This window comes from Siphateles boraxobius, unplaced genomic scaffold, assembly GCF_051911475.1.
Source record: "Siphateles boraxobius isolate OS27281-9 unplaced genomic scaffold, OSU_SipBor_1 13, whole genome shotgun sequence".
Lineage (NCBI taxonomy): Eukaryota > Metazoa > Chordata > Actinopteri > Cypriniformes > Leuciscidae > Siphateles > Siphateles boraxobius.
Window position 1 is genome coordinate 21,325,963 of NW_027508733.1, and position 27,632 is coordinate 21,353,594.

Consider the following 27,632-nt stretch of genomic DNA (forward strand, 5'->3'; position numbering starts at 1 on the left):
CAACCAAATGTACAGACAGCTTGGGGTCTGATAGCAGATGTACCACTGTTTCTTTTTCTATTGTGTTGTAGGAAGGTCCAGGACAATGGTTGACTTTAGACTCCCAGGTCATTATGGCTGAAAATGAGATCTGCGGCACCAAAGATCCCACCTTTCATCGAGTGCTTTTGGATACACGATTCGAGCTCCCATTAGGTATCCTTGCTGTTTATTACTTTCTCCAATATTGTATTTGGTCACTGCTAGGGGTGGGCGATATAGCCTCAAAATTCTATCACGATATTTCTTGAATATTTGCGATAATGATATATATGACGATATAGACATTTTTGTTGTTGTTGTTGAAAATTTTCTTATTATGTTTATCTCACCTAAATGTTTGCTCACTCATTGCGTTTTTACAATGCGGTAATTTTGTTGTTAAGAGTTTACACAAACACAAGGAAGCTTGATTTCAATCTTTGACTTAAATGTTAAATGTGTGTAGGTCTAACACCAGTATTCAGAAATACTACAGAAACATAAAAGTAATCAAATGTAAAATAACACACAGTCTTTTAGTTCTGTTTCCTGATTAAATTAAATACATAGGCTAATAATTCTCATTCATTACAATTAAAGCTATCTTTTGTTGTTTTGACGACAACATTAATGACAGACGCATAGCCTATGGCTGCTGTCACTTTTACAGCTAGTGCACTGATCCATTGCTGTTTTCATTATACTGTCTGTCACACTGTCACATGCGTTTTATACATAACCGACTGTGTTTATGAGTATACTTACCAAGACCGGAAGTTTTACACAATTTTGCGTTTTTCCCCCCATTAAAGCCATATAATCCGCGAAAAATAACTTTAGTTTCTCGCGAGCTGTAGCCTACTCTATGTATGCACGCAGTGCAACTCTCTCAGAGAGTGCGCGAGTAGCTTACTGGATAGTTTAAAACCGCTTGAATGTTTAAACTGATAAGAATTAAGAAGACTTGAAAATTATAAACTTTAGTTACGATGCAGTGATGGCCCGATTGTGCAAGAGACCATTCAGTCATGTCCCGACTCATAAACGCGCGCGAGAGAAGACGCGCGTCGGCAGCCCCGCTGAACACTCAAGCTGTTTGTGAAATTGCTAAATCATCATCGGAGGCTGACAGGCTGCTCTTGCGCTCAGACAGGTGTTGTTGTTGTGCGTGCTAGGGAACGTAAATGTGCCATACGTCATCGCATCGCTATATCATTGATATCGCGATATGACACTTTTTTATCATGTAAAAATGTATACCGGTATTATCGTGGACGGTATGATATGGCACACCCCTACTGCTTGTCCTAAGTTTTGATGCTAACTTATTGTTTTCATACTTCCAGATATACCGGAGGAGGAAGCTCGATACTGGGCCAAGAAATTGGAGCAGCTCAATGCCATGAGGGACCAAGATGTGAGTCTTCTTATTCAACTCCAGTCTTGTTGTGTTTACAGTCCTCCCCAGAGCCCAAGGGCAGAACATGCATTAATTTGAGTCTGTCAGAGAAATGCCTTCGACCTGAACAGCATTTTTTGAACTACTGACCTAATTAAACAAAGACTTTTATCTGTTCAAACTGGCTTGCCAATAATTTCTGTTTGCTCATTTTGCAGTACACATACCAGGAGGAGCACGAGAGACCACTTCCAATGCCATCAACTCAGTGCTGTGAGCTTTCAAACGCAACTCACACTCACACTATAAATTACATGGCCCCTTGGTAGGTTAATGTGTACAGAACCTCATTAGAAGACCAATCACCCCATCAGCAGGTCCAATGTGAGTTTACTTTATCTCTGAGCACTTGATGGATGGCTTATCATCCGTGGTGCAGATTTCCTGGACCATATTCAGCGATATCTGAAGCCTGGGTGGGATAAGGAGGAGTGGCTTGTTAGAATGGATTTGGCTTGTGAACAGGCCATTTTTTATTACTTCACATCAGAGCTATTAACCATTAGCACTTAGCGTGCACAGGCAAGGTCGCTCTCATGCACTGTGCACTGCCATTTCACACCTAGTAATTTCACAACATTATAATAAGCTGCTTGTTCATGGTCAAACAGACGCATGTGTTCCATAAAGATATATTTTCATCACCGATTTTTTTGGCCTACTTCTAATATTTGTCTTGACTTATTGTTTTCATAGGTAACTGGAGTCTATGGGGGGACCAACAAAGTAAGTAAGCTTTGAAAAAAAAAATGCAGAAAACTTTTATTGATGCTTGCTGGTGGACTTACTTTGTTTACTCTAGTATGATGGGTTTGTGGATCAACATAATTTTGGTCCTGGAACATTCCTATTAAACAATCAGATTTTAGGGTTAATCCACACAATTTACTTTTAAAATCTGCACTTGCTTCTCAGATGATGATCCAGACAGTGCTGTGGATGATCGAGACAGTGATTACCGCAGCGAAACCAGCAACAGCATCCCACCTCCGTTCTACACCACTTCTCAGCCCAACGCATCCATGCACCAATACCCCATCCGAAACATGCACCATGGTTCCCATTACAACGACACTAACGACTTTGACTATGATAACCAGAGAGCTATTAGGTACATTTTCCCAATTCTTGGGTGCGGTATTATTGCTAATGCTAGTTGGTCATAGCATTCACTGTCTCTGTACAACTTTCCTCTGTTCTTATTCCTATGCATTGATGACTGTATACAAGGATTGAAAGAGTAGTCATTGTATACACTTCATGGGTTTGGAGCCACACTGGTGCCACTTTGTGATTTGAATGCAACATTTCCCCTCAATTGCTCGTTTTTTTGCCCGGTTCACTACAAAACGAGCTTTTATTTTCTGAACATTTTGTCTTACAAAAGTGCAATTCCCAACATTCTTGCATTGCATGCTGGAGACTTTGTGCTCTAAGACTCTGGCCCTGTCCCAAATGGCACCTTAAGGGGTCCTTCTCCAAGTCAAGTTACCATTCAGACTGTTGGGTAATAGTCCCCTAAGTAGTCTTCACCAAAAGGGATGCATAACAGACCCAGAAAACTTAGAGCAACCATTCGGAAAACTATAACAACAAATGGGCCACCCAGCTGTGGGAGAGAAGGCCTTGAGACCTCAAATCAACATCAAGTGCGCCTCTTGGGACAGGGCCTCTTTCAAAGCCTCTTAAATCGTTTATAAAGTCTTATTAATAGACAGATCCTGATCCCAAAGTGATGCTTTTGATATGAGTCTCTTAGCAGCTTGGTTAAACATTGCCTTAAGTTGGGTCATTTTCCTTCCAATGTGTCCGATGAGGTGAGATGAAAAATGAATAAAAAAGACATTTCTCATGCTCCTCCTCTTCCTGCCTCCCCCATCCCCTTCCCTCCCACCAGACGCTATGATAGTTTAGACTCCGCCACCAACGGCCGCAGCGATCTCGATTCGGCTTCTGGCTCGAGCAGGCGGACCAGCCGCCAGTACTCCTTAGACAGTAGGCACTCGCTCTCTGATAGGTGGGTCTCCGTAGCTCCTACACCTCCACCCTCTTCCACCTCCTCCTGCTCTTCTTCCTGCTCCAGCCTGTGATTCCGTCCCGCTGTGATGATGTCGTGGAATTGGACTTGTCTGGTCCTGTGGTCCTCGCTATGCTTGCCATGCATGCGCAACAATCCTTTTTTTACATACATGATCTATTGATATATATTTTATCTATACCTCTTTGTATTCTTTGTCCTCTATCATGATTGCTGTGTACCTGTTAATGGCCTGTTTCGTGTTATTAGGTAACCAACCCATACACTTCACAAGCTTTTTCTTGTGTCTTTTGTACCGTGTAATCGGAATTTGGGTGCAATTTTGTGAAGTCTGTTATTTGGCTGCTTTATGCTTGACAGAGTTAGAGAATAACGCTGTAATTCCGAAAGTCTAGTGTGTGTTAATTACATAGCCTTTAGACACACTATGCTGTATGTGGGCATCAGGCGGGACCATGTCGATTGTTTTGACAGAGTTCATGGAATGTACATATCACTGATTTATACCCTCTCAGTTTCTCATGAACCAAACCTTACTGAAAGACAAAATGTGTTGTGTGAAAATTGTTGTGTGAAATAAAGCTGTGTCTTGGGAATTTATGGGTTTGTGTGCTAGGGAGTTAGAAAAGGTGACAAGGATATATGACTAATTGGCAGAAAGACTTGACAGAAGCCTTGTATGTGCAATTGTGTTTGTGTCCCATGGCTCTTGTATTTCCTCCAGTCTGAAGCCCAGATGCTTTTTGGCTCACAGCCTATTACACACCTCATCTCTTTCATTTCTGATTCTCCATGCATTTCTAAACCTTACCCACCATAATCGATAATGTGTGTGTGTGTGTGTGTGTGTGTGTGTGTGTGTGTGTGTGTGTGTGTGTGTGTGTGGCAGTGCGTCTTTTCTTACTCGTTCCATTCTCTCTATACATAATTGGCTTATTCATCAGTGAGGATAAAAAGCCTTTCTTAACAGGAAAATGCTGCTTTTTTTGTGAGCTCAGTGTCTCTTTTCTTTTATGTGTTGTTCTTTCTTATGTCCACCTGGACGAATTTGTCCATTGACAACTCTTTCCACTGCCGTCTTATCTTAACTTTTTTTATGTTTGGTCTGAGATTGTGAAATAACTCTTTCTGAGTCCATATGTTTATGTGAGTACTTTCCTTCGACTCCCTCAAATGAGCCTTAGAACTTGTTTCTGAGTCTTGTTTTCTCTCACCACCGTACCTGCACTCATCCAGCATAAGTTATTTTCTTGCTGAAGAAAACACCTTAAACCAACCTTAATTTGTTTGCTTGTCTTAGCTTGTTTGAGCTGGTCTACCGATCTTACTTCTGGAAGACCAAGTAAGAGCAGAAAATCATCTTTGGCAGATTTAAGCTGTTGTTTTCAGTAGGGAGAGATTCTATTAGCTGACAAATGTCATTTTCCTCTGTTGTTGGTTGTTCCTGCCTCAAACTCTCTTTTTACTGCCCTTAAATCTGTATATAAGCAATCGCCCACCTTCTTTCTTCCATGACTTAATATAACTGACAGTTCTTTCCTCCCGCAGCCCCACCGGCAGTAGTCGCTATGCGTCCTCGGGTGAGCTGAGCCGCGGCAGCTCCCAACTCAGTGAAGAGTTCGGCCCAGAGGATGGTGAGAGCTTCCGTGGTTCCGTAGAGTTCTACGATGAGAACGACTCCTACCATTCCTGCCATTCCTCCGTTAGCTATGGTAAAGACTCACCCGTCTGGGACCCGGATGAGCCGCAGGGCGTCTACAGTGATGATGGGGAGTACAACAAAGATGGTGGTGAAGAAGGTGCACTCTACGATGAAGAGGATGGCGAGATCTACCAGCAGGAGGAAGGGGAGTACCCCTATGAGGAAGAAGAGGAAGGAATGGTGTATGAAGTGGATGAAGACCTTTATCCATTGGATGGTACTCTCAGTGAAGAGCAGGAGCCACCCTACACCCCTACCCCAACCAGCACTGCCCCAACGTTGGCTCCTGAGGCGACCAGCCGTCCACCCCTGGAGAAACAGGCTTCCATGCACCAGCAACAGCCCCCGCAATCCCAACCACCGTTTCAGACTATAGAACCTAAACGAGAGTCACCACCCCTACAGCAGCCACTTGATGTCTTTGCCAAGGTACCTCGTAACTCAACCCCACCACGGGTCTCAGAGTTGGAGCCAGAGGAGGTCCCAATGCCTGTAGGCAAGCTGGCAGCTCATACAGAGGAGCCCTTGCCCACCTCTGCCACTGAGATCCCACCTGAACCAGAACAAGAGAGGGAGGTTTATCCTGAGAGGTAAGCTCCATGTGCTGATTTCTTGAAAGCTTGGATAAGGTGTAGCCTTTCATGACATTTTGCTGGATACAAGTTAAACCTAATAATTTCATCATCTTTTCCCAGCACACCAAAGCTGGAGCCACCTGTGGACCCTGCAGTAAGGGCCAAAGCCAACTGGCTACGACTCTTCAATAGGGTTCGCCTTCAGCTGCAGGAGGTATGTGAAGTCTGAAGTTGTGAAGCCTGAAATAGATTAGTTTGAACAGCTTCTTCAAGTACATAGAAATTTTATAAACTTTTAAATCAAAGTTTGCCAGCTTATGTCTATTCACTTGGTTCTATTGGCCAACATTGGGTCTTTGGCTAGTTCTGCCCTTTGTTGTTGTCCTTTTTCTTGCCTGTCTTCTCCATTTCATGTTACTTTTTTGTCACTTACTTTTCAGTTTTACATTTTACTGTTACGTATGTTTATAAAACCTGTTTTTGTTTTGAGATTTTATACCTTGCCCCTTTTCGTGTTCCACCCCATTTGTTTTTGTTTTTGTGTGTTTTTTCTTTCAGTTTTTTGTCATTGCAATAGCGATTATCATACTCTTCCCTGCTTTGCCGAAGTTGGACAAGCAGTCTGAAAGGTGGGTGTTGCAATGTGAGGGTCCGAGGTAAACGCATTTTTTGACTGATGGCTATGGTGCGCTTTCTCTGAGATACACATGGAGTTATGATAGAATAATGATGATTGAGATAAAGATGTTCGGCAAATCCGGTCTAATCATGAGAGAGGCCTGCAGCTGACGTCAATGAGATCGGCTGACTGTAGGCTCTTTCTCGGTCCAATCAAAACAGACAATGGCCTTTTTTCTGTAATACGAATTATATCTTTGAAATTACATTGTGAGGGCTGCATGGATATTGAAAAGAAAATGTATATGGTTTACTGGATGAATTAAAAGGAGACATATGGAGCTATGTATGGAGCTCTGTCACTGATCCCTCTGTCACTCTCTGTTGTCCGCAGGCTCGAGGTGAGACTCCAGGACTTGCATCACTCTTTTTGCAAGCAGGGTGAGTGTCACCAGAAGACTGCAGCTCTTTTTCAGAGAAGCTAAACGTCTGAGCTATTCAAACATCATGCTTTAGATGATATATAACGTATATAAACATTTAAATATTGGAAAGTACCTGAAGCATTAGGAATCTCTATGGAAAATACTTTTTTTTTTAAATTATCACTATTTTTTTAAAGACCCTTATCACCTTATCAAAGATGATCACTTTTATTTTTAAAATAATTGTAATAATATACATATATAATAATAAAATACATTTACCCGTTTGATCTGCAGGCCTGGAGGTGCTCTCTACAGCATAGACAGCATGCCTGACCTACGCAAGAGGAAGGCCATCCCTCTCGTCCGAGACCTGGTGAGTCACACACCCCCGCTTTAGTACGTCAAAGTTTCAACCAAAGCATGGCTGGACCCAACATCACCTTCCTAACTCTTTAAAAGCTCCATCTATGTTTGTCAGCGTGGTTATTTTGGGCAGCAGTCTGTCAAGGGTCTGTAGTTCACAGAAGTCTCTATGGCACATCTGTTTGAATCACAACTACAGGGTTAGACATTATTAGAGCATTACTCAGCACCATTCACCCTGTAGCCTGATGAATCTCCACCGGCCCATACAGCCTCACGACTGCCTCTATGTCTCCTTTACAGTCTCATTAGTTTTGGTCTCTGCATTTCTTCCAAGGCTGACTTCATTCCATGCTAACCTTGTTTCATGCCTGTAACCTACTTCAAGGGCTTGTTGAACTTTTCCACTTATACTTGAAAAAAGGTTGGGTGGCAATAACATCAAACATCATTGGTTCTTGCATGGATAGAGGCAACATAAAAACTAAACTGAACATACTTTATTAATTCATCATGCTTCTGGTCTAATTTCTTCAGTGCATGTTATTCCAAAGAAAGAGAAAACAAAACTTTTTTCACCAAAAGTGAAACTTGCTCTGCCTCGGTAATGACTTGGCTTAATAATTCAATCTGGTTACAGCCAACAAAATATATTCATGTAGGGCCATTTAAAAAAAGTTTTGTGACTGTATGCGATGAAATTAAGTTTCAACAAAATGCTCAAGAGTTATGTTGCATTAGCACATGTTAATTAACTACACTTTTGACTTTCACTTTCTGAAAACGTCTCATTAGACTGACAGGAGAGTTTGTTATGTATTGATTAAACAAAGTAACAAGAGCCAAAAAAAAAAAAAAATCGTTCAGTAGCTGACAGCTGTTGTGTAGGTCTGGCCGTACTTATTCAGCCAAGAACACTCCTGGCAGCCTTCACTGCAGGGCTGTCAGAACATCGACGGCACCAGGCTCTCTTTGACGCCACGAACTGGAAGATGAGGGAGAAATTACCATGCTGCACGAAACAGCTCCGCAGTTTGTCGGTTTTAATACAGCTTACCGTCACCGTCACCGACTCTAAAAGTCAGAAGCCAAAGTGCTGACTTGATAAGAATCAAAATGAGTGTCAAAAACAATTCATCTAGAAGACAAAGTACCTATCTCTCTTCCTCATGCATAATTGTTGTACAAGCACTTTTCGAGACTTCTTTACATAAATACTTTATTTTTGTGTTTGAGTCAGTAGTTTTTTAAAAAGTATAACTTGAATTTAGCACTAATTGGCATCTTTTTTATCTTAATCAACCCTGTGCATTTTGCGATACATGTAATCAAATGAGATTGAATCAATCTTCTAAAATATATATATATTTATTTATTTTCCAATGCCTCACCTCCTGCAGGCAATGGTGAGTAATTCCCTTTTCAGCACTCCTGGGTAAAATACTTTTATACTATTTATTATATAGTATACTATTATAGTATTTATGACTGCATACTTCAGAAAGAATTTTAATCAAATATATTCACTCAAAAACAAATACACACATTTGCTCCTAATTTTATTTTGAGCCCTACGTGTTTGTTTTCTCTTGTAGTCCCTTGTCCAGAACTCCCGAAAAGCAGGCATCACTTCTGCTATGGCCTCCAGCACACTTAACAATGAAGAATTGGTATGTCAACCAGCCCTGTTTTCTTCCTGGATACTCACATTTTGCCGTTCAAAACCATTTTCCATTTACCTGTTAATGATAAATGGAAATGATAAATGATTTTGCAGAAGAGTCACGTCTACAAGAAGACCCTGCAGGCTTTGATCTACCCCATTTCCTGTACCACACCACATAACTTTGAGGTGTGGACGGCCACCACACCCACCTACTGCTACGAGTGCGAGGGGCTTCTGTGGGGCATCGCTCGACAGGGCATGCGCTGCACAGAGTGTGGGGTCAAGTGCCACGAGAAGTGTCAAGATTTACTCAATGCCGACTGTCTGCAGAGTAAGATTACTTATTGAGTTTCTTTCATTACTCTCAAACATTGTATTTATTTCAATGTAAATATACTTAACATACACTTTATACGCCGTCAAAAGTTTGGAATAATTACAGTTTTAAAAATAAATGTTATGCTCACCAAGGCTGCATTTATTTGATCAAAATACAGTAAAACACTAATTTGTTAAATATTTTCACATTTTAAAAGAACTGTTTTCTATAATAATATATTTTTAAATGTAATTTATCCCTGTGATGCAAAGCTGAATTTTCAACGCCATTACTCCAGTCTTCTGTAGCTACGCTTTTCCATTACCCTTTAAATTGCGAAAATTGAAATTGCGAATTAAAAATATGCTTCATGGAAACACGTCAATTTCGCAAAAACTCAATTATTAATAATGGTTCTTATCAATGTTGAAAGCTTTATTTTTAACATTGCTTATATGCTCATTTTGTTTATTTAGAAATATTCTTTGATAAATGTAAAGTTCAAAAGAACAGCATTTATTTGAAATAGAAATCTTTTGTTACATTAATAATGTCTTTACTGTCAATTTAATGCGATCTTGCTGAACAAAAGTGTTTATTTATTACTTTTTAGTTTTTTACTTACTTTAAATGGTATTGGAGCATGGTTTCCAACAAAAAAAAAGCACAATTTTTTTAATATTGATAATAATGAGAAATGTTTCTTGAGGAGCAAATCAGCATATTAGAATTATTTCTGAAGGATCATGTGACACCGAAGACAGGAGGAATGATGCTGAAAATTCAGCTTTGTCATCACAGGAATTATAATAGATTCAAACAGAAAACTCTAAATTGTAATAATATTTCACATTATATTTTTTTTCTGTATTTTTGATCAAGTAAGCATAGCCTTGGTAAGCAAAAGAGACCTCTTTCAAAAATCATGATTATTCCAGATTTATTAACTGGTAGTGTAAATAAAAAAATCTATTTACATAAACCTTATCCGTCTTCTGCAGGGGCGGCGGAGAAAAGCTCAAAGCATGGAGCTGAGGATCGCACGCAGAACATCATCATGGTGTTGAAAGACCGCATGAAGATCCGTGAACGGAACAAGCCTGAGATATTCGAGCTGATTCAGGATGTGTTTGCCGTCATCAAGGCCACGCATGTGGCGCATATGAAGCAGGTGAAGCAAAGTGTCCTGGACGGAACATCCAAGTGGTCGGCCAAGATCAGCATCACCGGTAATGACCCACTTCAACCAGCACGAGTTTATTATACGTCATATTGGTTATCTTAGTATTAACCCCGTTTCTCCGCTCAGTGTTATGCGCCCAGGGCCTGCAGGCAAAGGACAAGACCGGCTCCAGCGACCCTTATGTTACGGTGCAAGTTGGCAAGACCAAAAAACGAACCAAGACTATCTACGGCAACCTCAACCCTGTATGGGATGAGAGCTTCAATTTGTAAGTGGATTATTTTTGTATCTCGGTTAATACAGGCTGTATCAAATACATTTTATCGAGAATCAGTGCTCATGGTGATCCAAAAACATCTCAACAGTGAGTGTCACAACTCTTCCGATCGGATCAAAGTCCGCGTGTGGGACGAGGACGACGATATTAAGTCCAGAGTAAAGCAGAAGTTCAAACGTGAGTCTGACGACTTCCTCGGTCAGACCATCATCGAGGTACGAACTCTGAGCGGTGAAATGGACGTCTGGTACAACCTGGGTGAGTAACAAAGCAATATTTTTCCTAGAAAATATGGCAATACATTGATAAGATAAATGTAATGTTGTATTTGTGTTCTATTTACATTGCACTCAGGTCAAGCTGTAACGCAATGCTTAAAAAGATCAAACGGTTTTAAGTTTGACTCCCGTTTGACCTTTAGAAACGAGTCAAAAATGATAGAACTATTAGCGTGACATATCATTACATGGAAAGGTCGCATAGCATGACATATTTTTTATTTACTTTTTTGCAATGTTTCAAAGCAATAGACACTACTTTTTACTTTCATAACTAATATAGCAATGTCATAAAATTGCCCCTTCGTAACACTACTATTGAAAGAGACTTAAAGGATAGTTCACCCAAAAATGAAAATTCTCTCATCATTTACTCACCCTCAAATTGTTTCAAACCTGTATGAATTTCTTTCTTCTGTTGAACACAAAAGAAGATATTTTGAATAATGCCAGTAACCAAACAGTTGAATCAGTATTTTTTAGGTACAACTTTATTTTACAGTGTCCCTGTTACACATTTTACATGTTGTTACTATAGTAACAACAGTCTATTATGCAGTGTCACATGCAACTGACCCTAAACCAAACCTTAACAATAACCCTAATTATATAGTAAGTAAATGAAGTTAATTACTATTACTTGATACTTAATTGTATAATTACACTGTAACAAGGACACCTTAAAATAAAGTGTAACCTTTTTTCCATACTATATAAGTCAATGGGAGTAATCAACTGTCATCAACTGTTTGGTTACGAACATAATTTTTCATAATATCTTTTTTTGTGTTCAGCAGAAGAAAGAAATGCATACAGGTTTGGAACAACTTGAGAGTGAGACTAGCTCATTTGGCTTCAAAATGTTATTTTTTCATATGATTTAGATTTTTTTTATGATTTTCGTACGTTTTCTTCTTTCATATGATATTTGAGCAATTTTCTTTTTCATGTTTTCTTTGTGATTTTCTGTCTTTTGCATGATTTTAAAGTTTACCAACTTCATTTTGCTCCCTTTCAGACAAGCGTACAGACAAGTCTGCTGTGTCGGGAGCCATTCGTATGCACATCAGTGTGGAGATCAAAGGAGAAGAAACCGTAGCTCCGTACCACGTCCAGTACACTTGCTTGCATGAGGTCAGTCTGATTCCACCATGTTCATGTTTGTCTATCTCATTTTCCAACTACGGTCATTTATTAACAAGCTACATAGTCCCTGCTAGAGTGTATCAAATTAGTCCTCAGCATTAACACCCTCTTTCCATCTTTCCATAGAACCTTTTCCACTATTTAACGGACATCCAGAACAACGGGGTGGTGAAGATACCAGATGCCAAGGGCGATGATGCATGGAAGGTTTACTTCGAAGAGACGCCCCAAGAAATTGTCGATGAGTTTGCCATGCGTTATGGAGTGGAGTCCATTTATCAAGCCATGACGTATGGTTGTCCCCACAATTTTGGCATTGATGTTTTACTTGTTTGCTTAGGTACTTAAGTACTTTTTGTACCTTCTGGTTTCTAGACACTTTGCCTGCTTGTCATCAAAGTACATGTGTCCTGGAGTGCCTGCGGTCATGAGCACCCTACTGGCCAACATCAATGCTTACTACGCTCACACAACCCAGGCCACCAACAATGTATCTGCCTCGGACCGTTTCGCTGCCTCTAACTTTGGGGTGAGTGCTTTAGCCAACCATGTCACCACATAGCGAAAAATTCTGCATTAAAGTATTTGCGCCAATGATTCGTGGTGGTTTCTTGTGTGTTTTCTGTAGAAAGAGCGATTTGTCAAGCTTCTGGACCAGCTCCACAACTCTCTGAGGATTGACCTCTCTATGTACAGGGTATTGTGACTTTTTTTTTCCAGCAAGTGAGATCGTCCAGTCGGACAAATGAGAATGATTAGTCTGAAGCGACTACATAAAATAGTATTAAACGCATAAAGTGGTATTTAAAATGTATAAAGTCTAGTATTGATGACACCCCTTCTTATGTCTCTTAGAATAATTTCCCAGCTAGCAGTCCTGAGAGGCTACAGGACCTCAAGTCTACTGTGGACCTACTGACCAGTATCACATTTTTCAGGATGAAGGTTAGTTGTGAATCCCTGACGCTGTTGACTGTAAATTTGGTCATATATTGAAGCTCTATTTGGTGCTTTGTGTCAATATATCATCCTAAAAAATGTTGTGTGTGTGTGTAAGATTTTTTTTTTGACAGAATATTTGTGTATGCTTTCTTTTTTCATATAATTTAAATCTTATTTTCGTATTTCCATATGAATTTTATATATCATTTTTATTTTTTTGAGTTTATTGTCATGTACAGGAAATACTCTGTTACAGAAATTCTTGATATTCTTCTTTTCCGTAAGGTGTTTTTTAATGATTTTCATCAAATTTTCTTTTACTTTGCCATGTTTTTTCTTTTTATATGTTTTTCATATGATTTATTTTTGCTTACAATTTTTGTATGATTTTCTTTTCTGTATGTTTCTCTTTATTTACGTTTTTTGGACAATTTTTCATGTTCCGTAAGGTGTTCTTTTATGATTTTCATACAATTTTGTTTGTCTTTGCCTTATGTTTTTCTTTTTCTTTGTACAATTTTTGTAAATTTTTCTTTTTTTTATACAATTTTTATATGATTTTCTTTCGTATGTTTTAGTGCTGTCAAATAGATTAATCGCGATTAGTCGATTTGACAGCACTTGCATGTTTCTTTTTTCTGGACAATTTTCAAGTTTTATACAATTTATGTGCAGTTCTTTTTTTCCGTATGCGAGTTCTTTTAAGATTTTCATACGATTTTCTTTTTCGTGGGATTTCTATATGATTTTCGTACTACTCTCTTTTCATTTTTTTGTGTGATTTTCTTTCTTTTGAATGATTTTAAAGTTTACCTTCAATATTAAAAGTTTTGTTCATACAGTAGCTGAATTATCCATCTTAATGGACCATGAACCCTTCTTCTCTAGGTCCAAGAGCTTCAGAGTCCTCCTCGTGCCAGCCAAGTAGTGAAGGACTGTGTGAAGGCTTGCCTCAACTCTACCTACGAATACATTTTCAACAACTGCCATGAACTGTATAGTCGAGAATACCAAACAGACCCGGTGAGTCGACACTCCATGGCCCAACAACCTTGAAAAGCCACAAAGCTTTTTGCCTCAGGAGAATCCAAGTCATTTTATCAGTGCAATTCATCTTGCAGCTTTGAAGCTGTTACAGACTCCCTTCATAAATATCAAACACTCTTCCTGTTGAATTAAACATCTAACCCTGGGCTACTTACTATATTTTGCTGCAAAGCTTTGCAGGATTGTTCCATATCTTGTAACCCTGGAGTAGTTGACATATTTTTGCTTGTTTGCTTGCTGCCTGAAATAAGACATTCCTGTTGTGCTCTTAGTAGGGTAATTTCTTCCAGAGTTTGGCAGATTATGAAAAGACATAATGTGCTTTGAGCTTCCATTAGATTTCTAAATGAATTCTTTCTGTGCAGAGCAAAAAAGGAGAGGTTCCTCCAGAGGAACAAGGTCCAAGTATCAAGAATCTGGACTTCTGGTCCAAGCTAATCACTCTCATTGTCTCAATTATTGAAGAGGACAAGAACTCCTACACCCCCTGCCTTAACCAGTGAGTCCGGCACCTTGTTATTTCACAAAATCTCCCAATGTACCTTCATATTCCTGTTTAGGATCTTAATATCTCTTGCTCTGGTCCACACAGGTTTCCCCAGGAGCTCAATGTCGGAAAGATCAGTGCAGAGGTTATGTGGAACCTGTTTGCCCAGGATATGAAGTACGCAATGGAAGGTGAGTCTAAGCTAAGGGACTTTTCTTTACCTCTAATTTATTTATATGGTCTGTATACAATACACATTGTTTCAATGCAGCTTTAGTCATAAACAGGAAAATATCAATCAATGATGCAAACTTTATCAAATATGTGACAAATTCGAATTTACTTTGAGTCAGTTTAATGTTGATTCAGTTTAGTTCAATAACTGAATCTAGTTTGAAACTAATTCGATTCAGCCATAAAGCAGCTATACGGAAGACAATAGTGTCATCATCCAGCTTGCTTCAGTTCAAGTTTTGTTCTCATCTAATAGTGTCAGTGCAGTCAAATTGATAATATTACTAAATATTAAGTGTCTTTTAAAACCCAACGTTTTCTGGATTATATCTTGTTTTTTTATGGATTGATCATTCATTTTGTAGAGCTATACATCACTATCGAGACTCCAAAACCTCATGATATTTAATTAAAAAGTGTCAGCTCAGGTCTTGAATGATCATAACTTGACTAACAGATGAGATGCAATAAAAAAAGTTTTTTTAGTTCTAATTTTAGTTAGAAACTCAAGCATTGCGGGGTTTCTTACTGATAGCCACTTAAATTTCACACTTGTTGAAAAGTTGACATGTGGTGGAGTTCTTCTCATCTGCCGATTCAGTAGGGGTCCTCCGCTCTGCATAGATGTATTATGTGCCATTAAATCTGCTGATTCAGTAGGGGTCCTCCACTCTGCATAGATGTATTATGTGCCATTAAATCTTCTGTTTCATGAAGAGCTTTTGTCTTCACCTCACGGTTTTCAGAGCATGAAAAGAACCGCCTGTGCAAGAGTGCCGATTACATGAACCTGCACTTCAAAGTGAAGTGGCTTTACAATGAATACTGCAAAGACCTGCCTTTCTTCAAGAGCCGTGTGCCTGAATATCCTGCGTGAGTGGCATCTCGGACACAAAAATTATGTCAGGGACGCTCAAAAATGTCACTGTGACCATGGTATGATGGGTAATAAAGCTTTAGGTGGTGATGTTACTCTGCAGGTGGTTTGAGCCATTTGTCATCCAGTGGTTGGATGAGAATGAAGAGGTGTCTCGAGACTTCTTGCACGGAGCCCTAGAGCGTGACAAAAAAGATGGGGTGAGATTTATTTATCTTGCCTTTTGCTTCCTAGCTTCAAGGCCATTCGATGCAGGTTCAAGAAACATCATAGTTTATAAATCAATAAGAAAATATGTATGCTTAACACAAAAAATAAAAATAACTATAATAGTTTTTTCATTATTGTTGTTGTTATGAATAAAATTGATATCCCATATTTTGAATGTGGTGTCAGACTATTGTACAGTTTAGAAATATGTAAAAGCATTTTATGTATTTGAGTATGCATCTATGTATGTTTTTTTTATACTAGACTAAAATACTAGTTATGTATTTTATGCATCTAACATAAAAATGTGTAAATATATATATATATATGTATATATATATATATATATATATATATATATATATATATATATGTGTGTGCACACACACAAACATGTACACATATATAAACTTTTATGTTAGATGTGAATAAAATTGTGATTAATCGATTTGGTAATGGAAAAAAGTACGAATTTCTGAGAATTCTTTTTATTTATTTTATAATTTACTGTAAACTTTTTCTTATCATTGAGCTTACCAGCTGTAATAAGTTACAGTTACAACAGACCTCTAGCCTGCAGCCAGACATGTCAAAAATTGATAAATGAGTGCCCTCGGAGCACCTCAGCCTGTTCCTGAACCAATAAGCACGCTCTTTAGTTCATTAGTTCCACCGAGTCCCCTTTGGGAACCTGTCACAGTCTTACCTCAACCCAATTATTTCCAGACAAAAGAGCTCACACCTGATGTCTGGTCGCAAATTGCTTGTGCGGTCTCTTGCGCCTTCTATTCTAGTTTTTTTCTGACCGCACATCCGACTATTTCTTCCCACAGTATCAGCAAACTTCAGAGCACGCTCTCTTCTCCTGTTCGGTAGTGGACGTCTTCTCGCAGCTTAACCAGAGCTTCGAGATCATTAAGAAGCTGGAGTGCCCAGACCCACAGATTGTTGGACACTACATGAAGAGATTTGCAAAGGTCCTAAGCAGACACTCCTCTTTTTATTTTAGTAGTTTCATTATCATTCCATTTACTTTCAAACTGACATAACGTCAGTGAGTAAAAGTCAAGTGCTTAGCTGAGATTTTGGTCACAAACTTTGGTTGCAAACTTTTGTAACCTACTGCAAACCAAAACCAAGTTTTGCCCTTAAACGGAAGAATGGATCATTTGCATATTTGAGCTGTTTTAACTTAAAAGCAACTTGCACTGACATAGCTTAAAATATGTGTCATTGTTTTGTCTCAACTTAAGATTCACACCAGTTTTTAAGCACATTTATAAAAGCAACTTAAATGCCCTAATTGAACTAAGGCCTAATCCTGGCTTAATCTAAACCTTGTCTGTGAAACCGGGCCTAGGCATCATATGACTGCCGACTTTGTAAAGGTTTACAGAGAAAAACTGGGCATCATACATTTAATGACTGAGGAACACATTCTGCCAGACTTTTCAAGTCATTTTGAAATTGACAAACTCACGCATGAACATGTGCCTTATTGCTTAGAGATGCATTACAAATGAAAACAAGGTGTTCTAATATCAGCTCAAAATATCAAACATGTTTGAAGCTAAAAACTTCAGACTCTGTGCCCATCATACCCTACGTGATTTTCTTTGGAACTCGACTGACCAAAACCTGCAGACAGACTTTTACTTTCGGCAACTAGCATCAATTCCTCCAGACTACAAATTGGGGCAAATAATCTGTGCAAAAGTCATGTACTGTAGTGTATTCCAGTCTTTGGTGAATGAGATTTCACCAGGTACAACGTTTGTTGATCCTGGAACACATTCCGATCAACCAATCAGATTTGAGGGTCAGGTTTACAGTTTATGTCAAGTTTAGGCTTGCAACCAGGGTTAGGTGCATCTACATCAGTGTTATTCACCTATCATTTCCCTCTGATTTTAAGGATAATTTATGGATAGGGTTAGGTTTAGGGGTTGGGATAGGATTCGGACTATGTTTATGGACAGGAATGTTGTTCCAGGATCAACACAATTGGTTGATCCAGGAACATTTCTTACTTGGCAAAATCAAATGACCCCAGTCTTTAGCAACATTAATATCTGTGAAATAGTTCTTCATTGTGATGAGATTTGTTTTAACGTGATCTCTTTATCCCACAGACCATTAGCAACGTTCTGCTCTCCTATGCGGACATTATCTCCAGGGATTACCCCAACCACTGCACCAAGGAGAAAGTGGTAATAGTCTAAAAAGCCCCGTGGAATCAGGTTTATATTGTTGAAATAGTAGTTTCAATCACAATTCAGAATTTAACCCATTTGGTTTTTGTTTGTGTTTCTCTTTCTTTGATTCTAGAATGCAAAGGATGGTGCTGTCAAGGTCTGTAAATCTGAAATGGGTAGAATATGCCATGCAGCTTACAATAAAGAGTTTATGTACTCTTTTTGTAGTGGTTTGAGTTAGTCTTGTTGATTTCGGGCATTTTAATTAACGTTTTTGCTCCACACAGCCATGCATCCTCATCAACAACATCCAGCAGCTAAGGGTACAGCTTGAGAAGATGTTTGAGGCCATGGGAGGTAAAGATGTAAGTGAACCACAATTCTGCCGACATTAATTTAGCAAAGCATGGATTCGCAGAGACTTACAACCTTCTGAAAGCATGGTCAAGTTCTGGTGGTTTTGACCATTGCACCCAAAAATGAAAAATTATCCCATAATTTACTCACCCTCAAGCCATCCTAGGTGTATATGGCTTTCTTCTTCTTTCTTCCACATACAATCAGAGTTATATAAAAAAAATATCCTGGCTCTTCCCAGCTTTATAATGGGAATGAATAGTAACTGAGATTTTGAAGCCCAAAAAAGCGCATCCATCCATCATAAAAGTAATCCATACGACTCCAGGGGGTTAATAAAGTCCTTCTGAAGCAAAGCGATGCGTTTTTGTAAGAAAAACTCTATAAAACTTCAATCACTGCCTTCCGGTAATGGCAGTACCCGAGTCTAGTTCCAGCGGAAGAGAGACCTCTGACCCGACGCATGACGTATTGATGAACGTGGACGTGCAGAGGATTGAGCAAAACAAAACACCGGTCATGAATTAAAAGTCTAAAACGAGAAGATTTAAAGAGAAATGCTGGAGGAGCTTGAGTTTGTTTCCCAGCCCTATTTGTTTGAACCGCGAGAGGCATCAAAGCTTGCACTACTCCTACATACTAGGTCATGCGTTGGGTCAAAGGTCCCTCTTCCGCGGGAACTAGACTTGTGTACGGCCGTTACCGGAAGCCAGTTATTATAGTATATAAAGACATATATTTTTCTTACAAAAACACATCCCTTCACTTCAGAAGGCCTTTATTAACCCCTTTATTAAGTATGGATTACTTTTATGATGGATGGATGTGCTTTTTATGGGCTTATAAATCTCAGTTACCATTCACTCCCATTATAAAGCTTGGAAGAGTCAGGATATTTTTAATATAACTCTGACTGTGTTCGGCTGAAAGAATAAAGTCATATACACCTAGGATGTCCTGAGGGTGATTTTTGGGGGAACTAACCCTTTAATGTTCCTTTCAGTTGAATGTCGAAGCTAGTGACATTTTGAAAGAACTCCAGGTGAAGCTCAACAATGTTTTGGATGACCTTGCAAGAATCTTTGCCACCAGGTGAGGTACCTAGGGATCAGGAAGAAATAGCGTTTTTGCTCTATTTTTGGAGTAACATCTGTTCCCCACCTTGTTCTCCCACTAGTTTCCAACCAAACATCGAAGAAAATGTCAAGCAGATGGGTGACATACTTAGCCAGGTGAAGGGGACAGGGAACGTGCCAGCAAGTGCTTGCAGCAGCGTTGCACAGGACGCAGACAACGTCCTCCAGCCCATCATGGACTTCCTTGACAGCAAGTAAGATGCCAATTTAGATTTAATTTCACACTTCCACTTCCAATCTTAACTTTTTTTCCTGTCAGCCTCACGCTGTTTGCCAAGATCTGCGAGAAGACAGTCTTGAAGCGAGTACTGAAGGAGCTTTGGAAGCTGGTCATGAACACAATGGAGAAGACAATTGTTCTGCCGCCTTTGACTGACCAAACGGTAATGAGCTGTTTAGAACTTCATTAAAAGCAGATTTATGAGACATTCTACATGTAGAAATCATTTTATATAAATTTGAAGATTGTTTACAGCATTGTATTTTCTGGTATGGATTATGAAGACTCAGAAGGACTAGAAATTGATCTCCTCTTGCCCAACAAAACATGTCCCTTTCCCAAATCAAATCACCTTGGACGAAAGACACATCTTTCCACTCTAAAAACGTTGGGAGTGCACCATATCATTCAAGCACCTCTTGAGACTGCTCTCTGGTCCTGTAGTCATACAGTTGTACATTTCATGTATATTAATCTTGACTAAAAAGTTTTATTAAGTCTATTTCTACAGTTTTTAATCCTAGTTAATTGTTGAGAGTATTTCTACAGGAACAGAGACAACTTACTGCTTTTAATTTGTCTTGATATAACTGTTATTCTTTTTGGATTTTTGTTTGTATTTGTTTATTTACACAAAAGAGACCCATATCAGTTCTTGAACATTGAACATTTGAACGGGAAACATCTCCCTATTGGCCTAGTTAACCAGTTGCCAATTGCTGTTATGCTAATTGTAAAAGGCCAAAAATTTAAGTAATAATTCACTCAAAAATGTCAGGTCTGTCATCATTTACTCATTCCAAACTGGTATGACTTTTATTTTCATCTATAGAAACAAAAGGAGATGTTTTGAAGTATGTTCACGCTGTTCTTTTTTCTACAATCACGGCGCTTTCAAAAAGGAAATTAAAAAAGTGGCCCATATGACTTAAGCACTTTATTCCAAGTCATACAATGGTTTTGTGTAATTAAAGAAAATTTAAGTTTATTAAACCCCAATTTTGAATATGCAGAAATTTTAATGAGGTTTGAGAGCTACTGCAAATGACAAATTAGAACATTTTCAGTAAATAACTCGCACAGACTTATCGATTTGCTTCAGAACACTTGAAATACAGCACATAAGTCGTATGGGCTTACATTTATTTATGTGGCTTTTATGTCCATTTTGTTGCTTAACTTGGCCCTCATCCACTTCCAATGAATGGAAAAGAACAGCTTGAACATTCGTCAAAAATTCTCCTTTTTTGTTTAATGGATGAAAGAACATACCGGTTTAGAACATGCTGAGAGTGAGATTTTTTTCATTTTCAGCTCAATTATTCTTCCAGACTAAGCTGGATTTAGTCCCTCGGGCAAGCACAGACCTTGGGACTTACCGTAATATTGAATCAGGCCTGAAGTCGGTCCTGTAGACTGAATGTTAATGCTTCTTTTGATTTGATGTGGGGCTCTTTGTAGCTTCACTGACCCTTCTCTCTGGTTATTACATTCTCGCTCTCCCCCCGCTCCACCTCCACAGATGATAGTAAGTACCAGAGCACTTTTGTCTGTGCGTCTGTATGTCCCGCAGTCCGTCCACGGTGGGTGACCCCTTCCCACCACCTCCTTCTGCTCTGTGTGGCTGCCATGTCCTTCCTTCATCTCGTCCAATGCATCCTCATTCACCTGTCACGTCTTTCTCTCTTTCTCTCGCTGTCTCTCTTCTCTTCTTTGTCCATCTCCTCTCCTTTCCCTGGCCACCTCAGTGGTCTGTATACCTGAGGTGGCTGCAGCATGGTGCATTTCCTAATTGACTTGAACAAGGCCCTCTTCCGATTCCCACCCCAACAAAACTTCCAATCTGATGTCCGCCTCACATATGACTGCCAACCTCTTCCTCTATTCATTCTCCTGGAAGCGACACTCTTTTGCTCCCAGTCCGGTGTCCATGGTGGGTCTATTATCTTGGTGACGTTAACCGGTTTCAGGTGGTCCACCCTTCCCGTCTCTGTCACCTGTTTGAAACCTCTCCTCTGTGGGTTGTTGCTTGCGTCTGATCTTCACCTCAACTCCCGAGCCTCTCTTTTTAGTCTCTGCAAGACATTATTCTGTCAATCTGTCCTGGTATTTGGTTTTTTCATGTTGTTGTACCAAAATTGGCCTGATCGAACGCTGAGGTCTCATACTGATGTCTGTTCTGGCTTATTGTCAGGCTTGAGAATTTTTAATTAAGTCCATAAAATGTATTTTAACAATATAGTCTAGTTGTCAGTTGTTTGTTAAAAAAAAAGTAAAAAAAAAAATATATATATATATAAACAATATATATATTGTCATTTTACAGTGCAAATATTGTTTGTTTGTTTTTTGCTCTGCCTGTTTCAATCCATTAGCTTTCATATTAAGATGTTTCATCATTTTCTTTTCAGAATTGCTTTGAAAGAATTTCATAGTTTTTACCTTTGCTCAGTTTTGGTCACTTAGATTATAAAGAATACTGTACAGAAATCTAATTTAAATATTAAATAAATGAGTGTTAACTACTTTGCTTTAAAGGGACAGTTCACTCAAAAATGAAAAGTCTGTCATAATTTACTCACCCTCACGTCGATACAGAAATTCTTCTCGTCTGCCATAGCAATCAAATGTCATTCACATTTGCGTATATTGAAAATTGCACGTCAAAATTGTGTCACATCAGTCACGTCAAAATAAGAACATCCAGGTATACCCCCATCCTAAAATTTAAAACTAATAAAGACAATTTATAATGTGAAAATTTAATTTTAAAATATTATTTTGTATAATATTTAGTTTATATATCATTACATCATTACATTTTTTTTACTCACTATAGTACTCTAATGTTGAGGTTTGGAACTGAATTATTTAAGTTTTTTTTTTTTTAATTAATCAATTTTATTTTATTATATTTATTTTTACAAAATAATTTATTTATTTGCACATTTTTTTCTATACTGTTTAAACTTCTGACATTTTTTTAGACTTGGCAGCTCCAGTCCCCATTCACTTTCATTGAATGGAAAATTGTGGCGTGAACATTCTATAAAACATCTCCTTTTGCGTTTCACGGACTGAAAACAAATTAAACAAGTTCGAAATTACACGAGGGTGCACAAATAATGACAAATAATTTAAATTTCTGTCTCTGTAACAACAAACTGTAACGAGCAGCATGTTTTCCTTTTTTTTCTCTCATTTTTCATAATTTGTTTCTTCCTGAAACAGTGATTGGCCTGTTAGTCAGTAACTGGATATTGGACACTGTCAGCCTATTAAAGAGTGCCAGGACCAATTCTCAAGTTAATTACACTATCCTCTCTTCACAGGGCAGGGTGAAGCTTGCTTGTCACAGTGATGTAAGAACTGAATCCCCTTTAGCTCAATGTGTCCTGTCTCTCTCTCTCTCTCTCTCTCTCTCTCTCTCTCTTTCTCTCTCTCTCTCTCATTCTCAGTGTCTTCTTTGTGTGACTTGGGTCCCCCTGTTGAAACAAACCGGTGGAAGCAGTGTTTTTTTACCCCTTGTTTTCAATGCGGTTGTGGGTTTCCCTATAGACACCATTTATAGTTAACTTTGTGCCCTTTCGAATCCTCACATAGTTCATTACAGGTGCTCGGACACTCTGGGTTAAATAATGCATGACAGTCGCTCTAGACTCCGATGTCTATGCTGGTCTAAGCGACTATTTCTGATTTTGATTTCAGAAATACAGACTAGTTCTGTATACTAACTATTTCATTTTCCTAGAAGGACTACATTGTACATATTTGTATAATGGTATAATAAGGTGCACAAGCCTCATTCACTTAGTGATATATCCAAAGATTAAGGTATCGGCCAGTCGTAGATACTAGATATATCACCAGAGTGTTGTTGTCCGGGCTGTGGACCTATTGGTTTTGTAAACCTTTCAACTCTTGTCTCTGTCTTATGTATGTAGCTAGTGTACCGTTTAATGTTGCACAAAGTTGTGTGTCGATGCGTGGCTGTGTGCGAGTGTGTTTGGGGGTGGGGCACGCTGGGATTGTGCGAATGTGTGTCTGATGTTTAAGAATGTTTCTGACCTCTGTGATGTGGCATTTCTGTCTACAACCTTGTCGATCTCTGTGACCTGACTAATGTCCCCTCTTCTCTTCTATACCTTCTTTCTTTCTCTTTCTTACTTCCTCCTTTATTTCTCTTCTTCCTCCAGGGCACTCAACTCATATTCAACGCAGCCAAGGAACTCGGTCAGCTCTCCAAGCTTAAGGTATGTTAGTTTCCTACAGAAAAAAGGTGTAAACTAGTTTTATTTTATTTTTTACAGAATTATTAACATGTCATTTGTCTCTTCATTGTCACTGGTAAAATAAAATAAAAATGAATTTTTTTTTTATTGATTTTGTATATGCAGTATAACACCTAAATTCATTATTAATAAACAAATGATTTTTTTATCAAAAAATTATCTTTATTTTTGTGCACTAAAATAAAAATGTGTGTGACATAAAATCACCCACGATTACGTTTACTTGAGTGTAAATGAACCTGGAATAACAATTTTAATTATGAAAAGATCATTGTATTTTGTTCTTATGAAATTTTGTTCTTTTTGCAGGAACACATGGTTCGTGAGGAAGCCAAGGCACTGTCTCCTAAACAATGTGCAGTGATTGAGTTAGCACTGGATACTATAAAGGTGTGTGTAAAGAGCTGAATGTCAGTGTAAAAATGGTCTTCCACTGGTTTGTGATGACGACACCATCAGCAATATTGTGCTTCAAATAGTGGGTTGTTGAATATAATAGAAAAATAACTAACTAGTTAACTTCTTACTTCTACACTGCATATATGTAGAGTATTAATTCTTTTTTTTAAATAATTAAAAAAAACATAAGTTTGATACACAAGGATATATGTTTTATTTGCACTTCGTACATCACTATCCTTCATTGTATTATTCACTTTACACTCTGCCAAGTTTTTTTCCCTTTGCCACATTCTGTGGATTGTTTTTTGCACCTTGTGATGTAGAGCAGAATATAATATCGATTTTTTAAATGTTAAAAACCAATTTAATAAGCAGAGAAGCCCAGGTATTTTGCAGGGAATCAACATTATTACAGGGAATATACACAATTAATCAACTGTGTCTTTGTAGCTATCAAAATATTGCTAGTTTATTTGAGCATCCTGATGTGCCGGACACAGCAGCATTGTCTCAAGCATTCTCTGTTGTTTTGGGGTTTCTTAGCAATATTTCCATGCTGGAGGTGTGGGACTGAAGAAGACATTCCTTGAAAAGAGTCCAGACCTGCTGTCTCTGCACTACGCCCTATCCCTCTACACTCAGGCCACCGACAAACTCATCAAGACCTTCGTTCAGTCCCAGAATACACAAGGTAAGGCTCTTCCAGACATCTCTCTGTGCCTTTAAATATTATTTACCTTTTCTCTACCTCTACACAACATCATTCTTTAATAAAATTAGTATATATATAAAATTATAGTATTAAATATATGTGATGCGATCTGGGAAAACCCATCACATGGTGAAATTTTACCTATTACAGGTTTTGATACCATATTAAAGCTGGTTTCAAGCCCTTTCAAAGTCTGTATTTTTTTTCCTTCATCGTTTGTTGGTAACAAAAGTAATGGTTATCTGAAGTCGGCTGATCGCTATGATTTTCAGGAAAGGAATTTTGAGAAAACAGGTTTAATTAACTGTCACGTCCTGGTAGCGGACCTCTTTTTTATTGCCTTTTTTTTCATATCACATATTTTAGTAATTATCATAGATTAGGTATCATTCGAAAGCTTACAAACGCAAAATTAATCCTGTGAAAACCATTCTGAAATTGGACGATTGAGAGGCGAGCAAGATCTTTTAAGCGAGCAGCTACTTCAGACTCCATTATTCTCGTGTCTCTCCGCATCTCACGATAATGTTGGATAAAAAAAAAAATTCTGTTGTAATTTACACAGGACTGGAGGTAAATGCGCATTGATATACCTTCATTCTAGATGTTTTGTGGTTAATTTTGATAGGTGAACTGTCTTTGTAGTGTTAAGAGAACATCTCGGTTACGTATGTAACCCTCGTTCCCTACTTGGAGACAAGTTACGTTGTGATGACGAATGGGGTTTTGCTTAGAAAGCCTATCAACTTATAGAATATAAAACAAGCCAATAGCAAGAAAATGCCATGGGTCTGCGTAATTTGCACATGCCCACATTGGAACTCGATCGCGAAGCCAGAGCTGAAGCGATCTCATATGAAGCGGTCCGAGCAGCGTAGCTGCGGATGCCATATGCCCCAGAAGCCTCTGGAAGGATTTCAGTGGAACCGCACTCTTGACCTCGAATTGTCTCAGGCAAGTCAGCAGTGACTGTGCGCGCTCGCTCGTAAGCTGGGCGCACATGGCGACCGAGTCAATTTCCATTCCGAGAAAAGAGATCCTCTGCACGGGGCAAATTTTGCTCTTCTCCCAGTTGACCCAAAGGCCCAGACGGGCTAGGTGCCGGAGCACAAGATCCCTGTGTTCACAACCCTGGTCTTGTGAGTGTGCTAGGATCAGCCAGTCGTTGAGATAGTTCAGGATGCGAACCCCGTGTTGCTGTAGCGGAAGCTGCCTCGACGACCTTTGTGAAGACGTGAGGAGACAGGGCTAGCCTGAATGGGAGGACCGCATACTGGTATGCCCGCCCCTCGAAAGCAAACCGTAGAAATTGTCTGTGTCGAGGAAGAATGGAGACATGAAAGTAGGTGTCCTTCAGGCCGATCGCTGCAAACCAATCCTGTTACCGCACGCACTGGAAAATACGATTGGCCGTGAGCATCCTGAACAGAAGCCTGTGGAGGGAACAGTTCAAGATGCGCAGGTCCAGGATTGGCCGTAACCCACCGGTTTTCTTGGGTACTATGAAGTAGGGGTTGTAGAAGCCGGACCTCATTTCGGCTGAAGGGACAATCTCGATCGCACCTTTCGCCAGTGAGGTAGCAACCTCCGCACGCATGACAGGGGCATTGCCACCGACCATAGTGTAACGGACTCCACGGAAGCGGGGAGGAGATTGCAGGAACTGAATCGCGTAGCCGAGCCTGATGGTTCTCGCGACCCAGCGGGACAGGTTGGGAAGCTCTAGCCAGGCTCCCAAGGACTGTGCCAGTGGGGTCATACGAACCACAGACGAACCGCCAGGCAGGCAGCAAGGCGGAATGACCGGCCCGGACAGGGGAGGCATAGTGTCCCGGAGTGGGGACACGGTCATTAGCGGCGTCCTGACAGAGGAGGCCAGGGAAGGACCAACGTTCCACAGGGGCCTGCTCTGCCAGGAGTCTGGCGACAGAGGGGGACGAGAGTGGCGAGGCTTGTGAGCGGCACTCACTGTCATCCGAGATCTCTGATGGCTCAGAGATAGGTGTGTCAGTTCTTTCCTTAACCACATTAGGGTGCTGCCCGCAAGAGGTCAAGCACCGGTAAGTGGAGAACAAAAGATTTTCCCCCGGCCCTCCACCGGGGGAAGGAGAGGACCTGCTACCCTCTCCTGGAAAGAACTGAGTGCCATCTCTGAGCAGCCTGTCTCAGGAGCGCCGCTTGCCCATGGCGTTTAGCGGAGCGCGGGGCTGGAGCACGCTGTGATGCCTTCCTGCGACCACCTCCACAGCGCATCCCGGGTGAAGGCCTGCTGCTGGGGAGGGGCTTTGAGAGAGTTATCCACACTTTTATTTTTTCAAGGCTCGACTTTTGTAATTCGCTGTATTGCGGCATCACCGCCGCATCTCTGTCCCGACTGCAATCGGTACAAAATGCTGCGGGGAGGCTCTTAATGAAAATAAAGAAACATGAGTCGATCATACTCGTACT

General features: G+C 39.6%; 1 protein-coding gene across 4 annotated transcripts in view; it reads left to right on the top strand.

Moving 5' to 3' along the window:
- Nucleotides 1-27,632, top strand: part of unc13a (unc-13 homolog A (C. elegans)) — a 47,296-nt gene that overhangs the window by 9,931 nt on the left and 9,733 nt on the right. For 2 of the 4 annotated variants that reach the window (XM_077226455.1, XM_077226456.1), the window contains exons 5-40: nucleotides 72-195; nucleotides 1,368-1,438; nucleotides 1,639-1,693; nucleotides 2,177-2,206; nucleotides 2,396-2,591; nucleotides 3,378-3,497; nucleotides 5,067-5,810; nucleotides 5,916-6,009; nucleotides 6,808-6,854; nucleotides 7,136-7,214; nucleotides 8,800-8,874; nucleotides 8,982-9,201; nucleotides 10,191-10,418; nucleotides 10,499-10,640; nucleotides 10,738-10,907; nucleotides 11,946-12,061; nucleotides 12,200-12,363; nucleotides 12,449-12,602; nucleotides 12,702-12,770; nucleotides 12,929-13,018; nucleotides 13,904-14,038; nucleotides 14,428-14,561; nucleotides 14,655-14,740; nucleotides 15,530-15,656; nucleotides 15,764-15,860; nucleotides 16,704-16,847; nucleotides 18,003-18,080; nucleotides 18,199-18,222; nucleotides 18,353-18,430; nucleotides 19,426-19,514; nucleotides 19,600-19,752; nucleotides 19,818-19,941; nucleotides 23,111-23,140; nucleotides 23,975-24,031; nucleotides 24,380-24,460; nucleotides 25,016-25,163. In XM_077226455.1, the coding sequence (XP_077082570.1) occupies nucleotides 72-195; nucleotides 1,368-1,438; nucleotides 1,639-1,693; nucleotides 2,177-2,206; nucleotides 2,396-2,591; nucleotides 3,378-3,497; nucleotides 5,067-5,810; nucleotides 5,916-6,009; nucleotides 6,808-6,854; nucleotides 7,136-7,214; nucleotides 8,800-8,874; nucleotides 8,982-9,201; nucleotides 10,191-10,418; nucleotides 10,499-10,640; nucleotides 10,738-10,907; nucleotides 11,946-12,061; nucleotides 12,200-12,363; nucleotides 12,449-12,602; nucleotides 12,702-12,770; nucleotides 12,929-13,018; nucleotides 13,904-14,038; nucleotides 14,428-14,561; nucleotides 14,655-14,740; nucleotides 15,530-15,656; nucleotides 15,764-15,860; nucleotides 16,704-16,847; nucleotides 18,003-18,080; nucleotides 18,199-18,222; nucleotides 18,353-18,430; nucleotides 19,426-19,514; nucleotides 19,600-19,752; nucleotides 19,818-19,941; nucleotides 23,111-23,140; nucleotides 23,975-24,031; nucleotides 24,380-24,460; nucleotides 25,016-25,163 (4,573 nt within the window). The remainder of the gene's footprint in view (nucleotides 1-71; nucleotides 196-1,367; nucleotides 1,439-1,638; nucleotides 1,694-2,176; nucleotides 2,207-2,395; nucleotides 2,592-3,377; nucleotides 3,498-5,066; nucleotides 5,811-5,915; nucleotides 6,010-6,807; nucleotides 6,855-7,135; nucleotides 7,215-8,799; nucleotides 8,875-8,981; nucleotides 9,202-10,190; nucleotides 10,419-10,498; nucleotides 10,641-10,737; nucleotides 10,908-11,945; nucleotides 12,062-12,199; nucleotides 12,364-12,448; nucleotides 12,603-12,701; nucleotides 12,771-12,928; nucleotides 13,019-13,903; nucleotides 14,039-14,427; nucleotides 14,562-14,654; nucleotides 14,741-15,529; nucleotides 15,657-15,763; nucleotides 15,861-16,703; nucleotides 16,848-18,002; nucleotides 18,081-18,198; nucleotides 18,223-18,352; nucleotides 18,431-19,425; nucleotides 19,515-19,599; nucleotides 19,753-19,817; nucleotides 19,942-23,110; nucleotides 23,141-23,974; nucleotides 24,032-24,379; nucleotides 24,461-25,015; nucleotides 25,164-27,632) is intronic. The other 2 variants (XM_077226457.1, XM_077226458.1) reach the window with 2 other exon arrangements.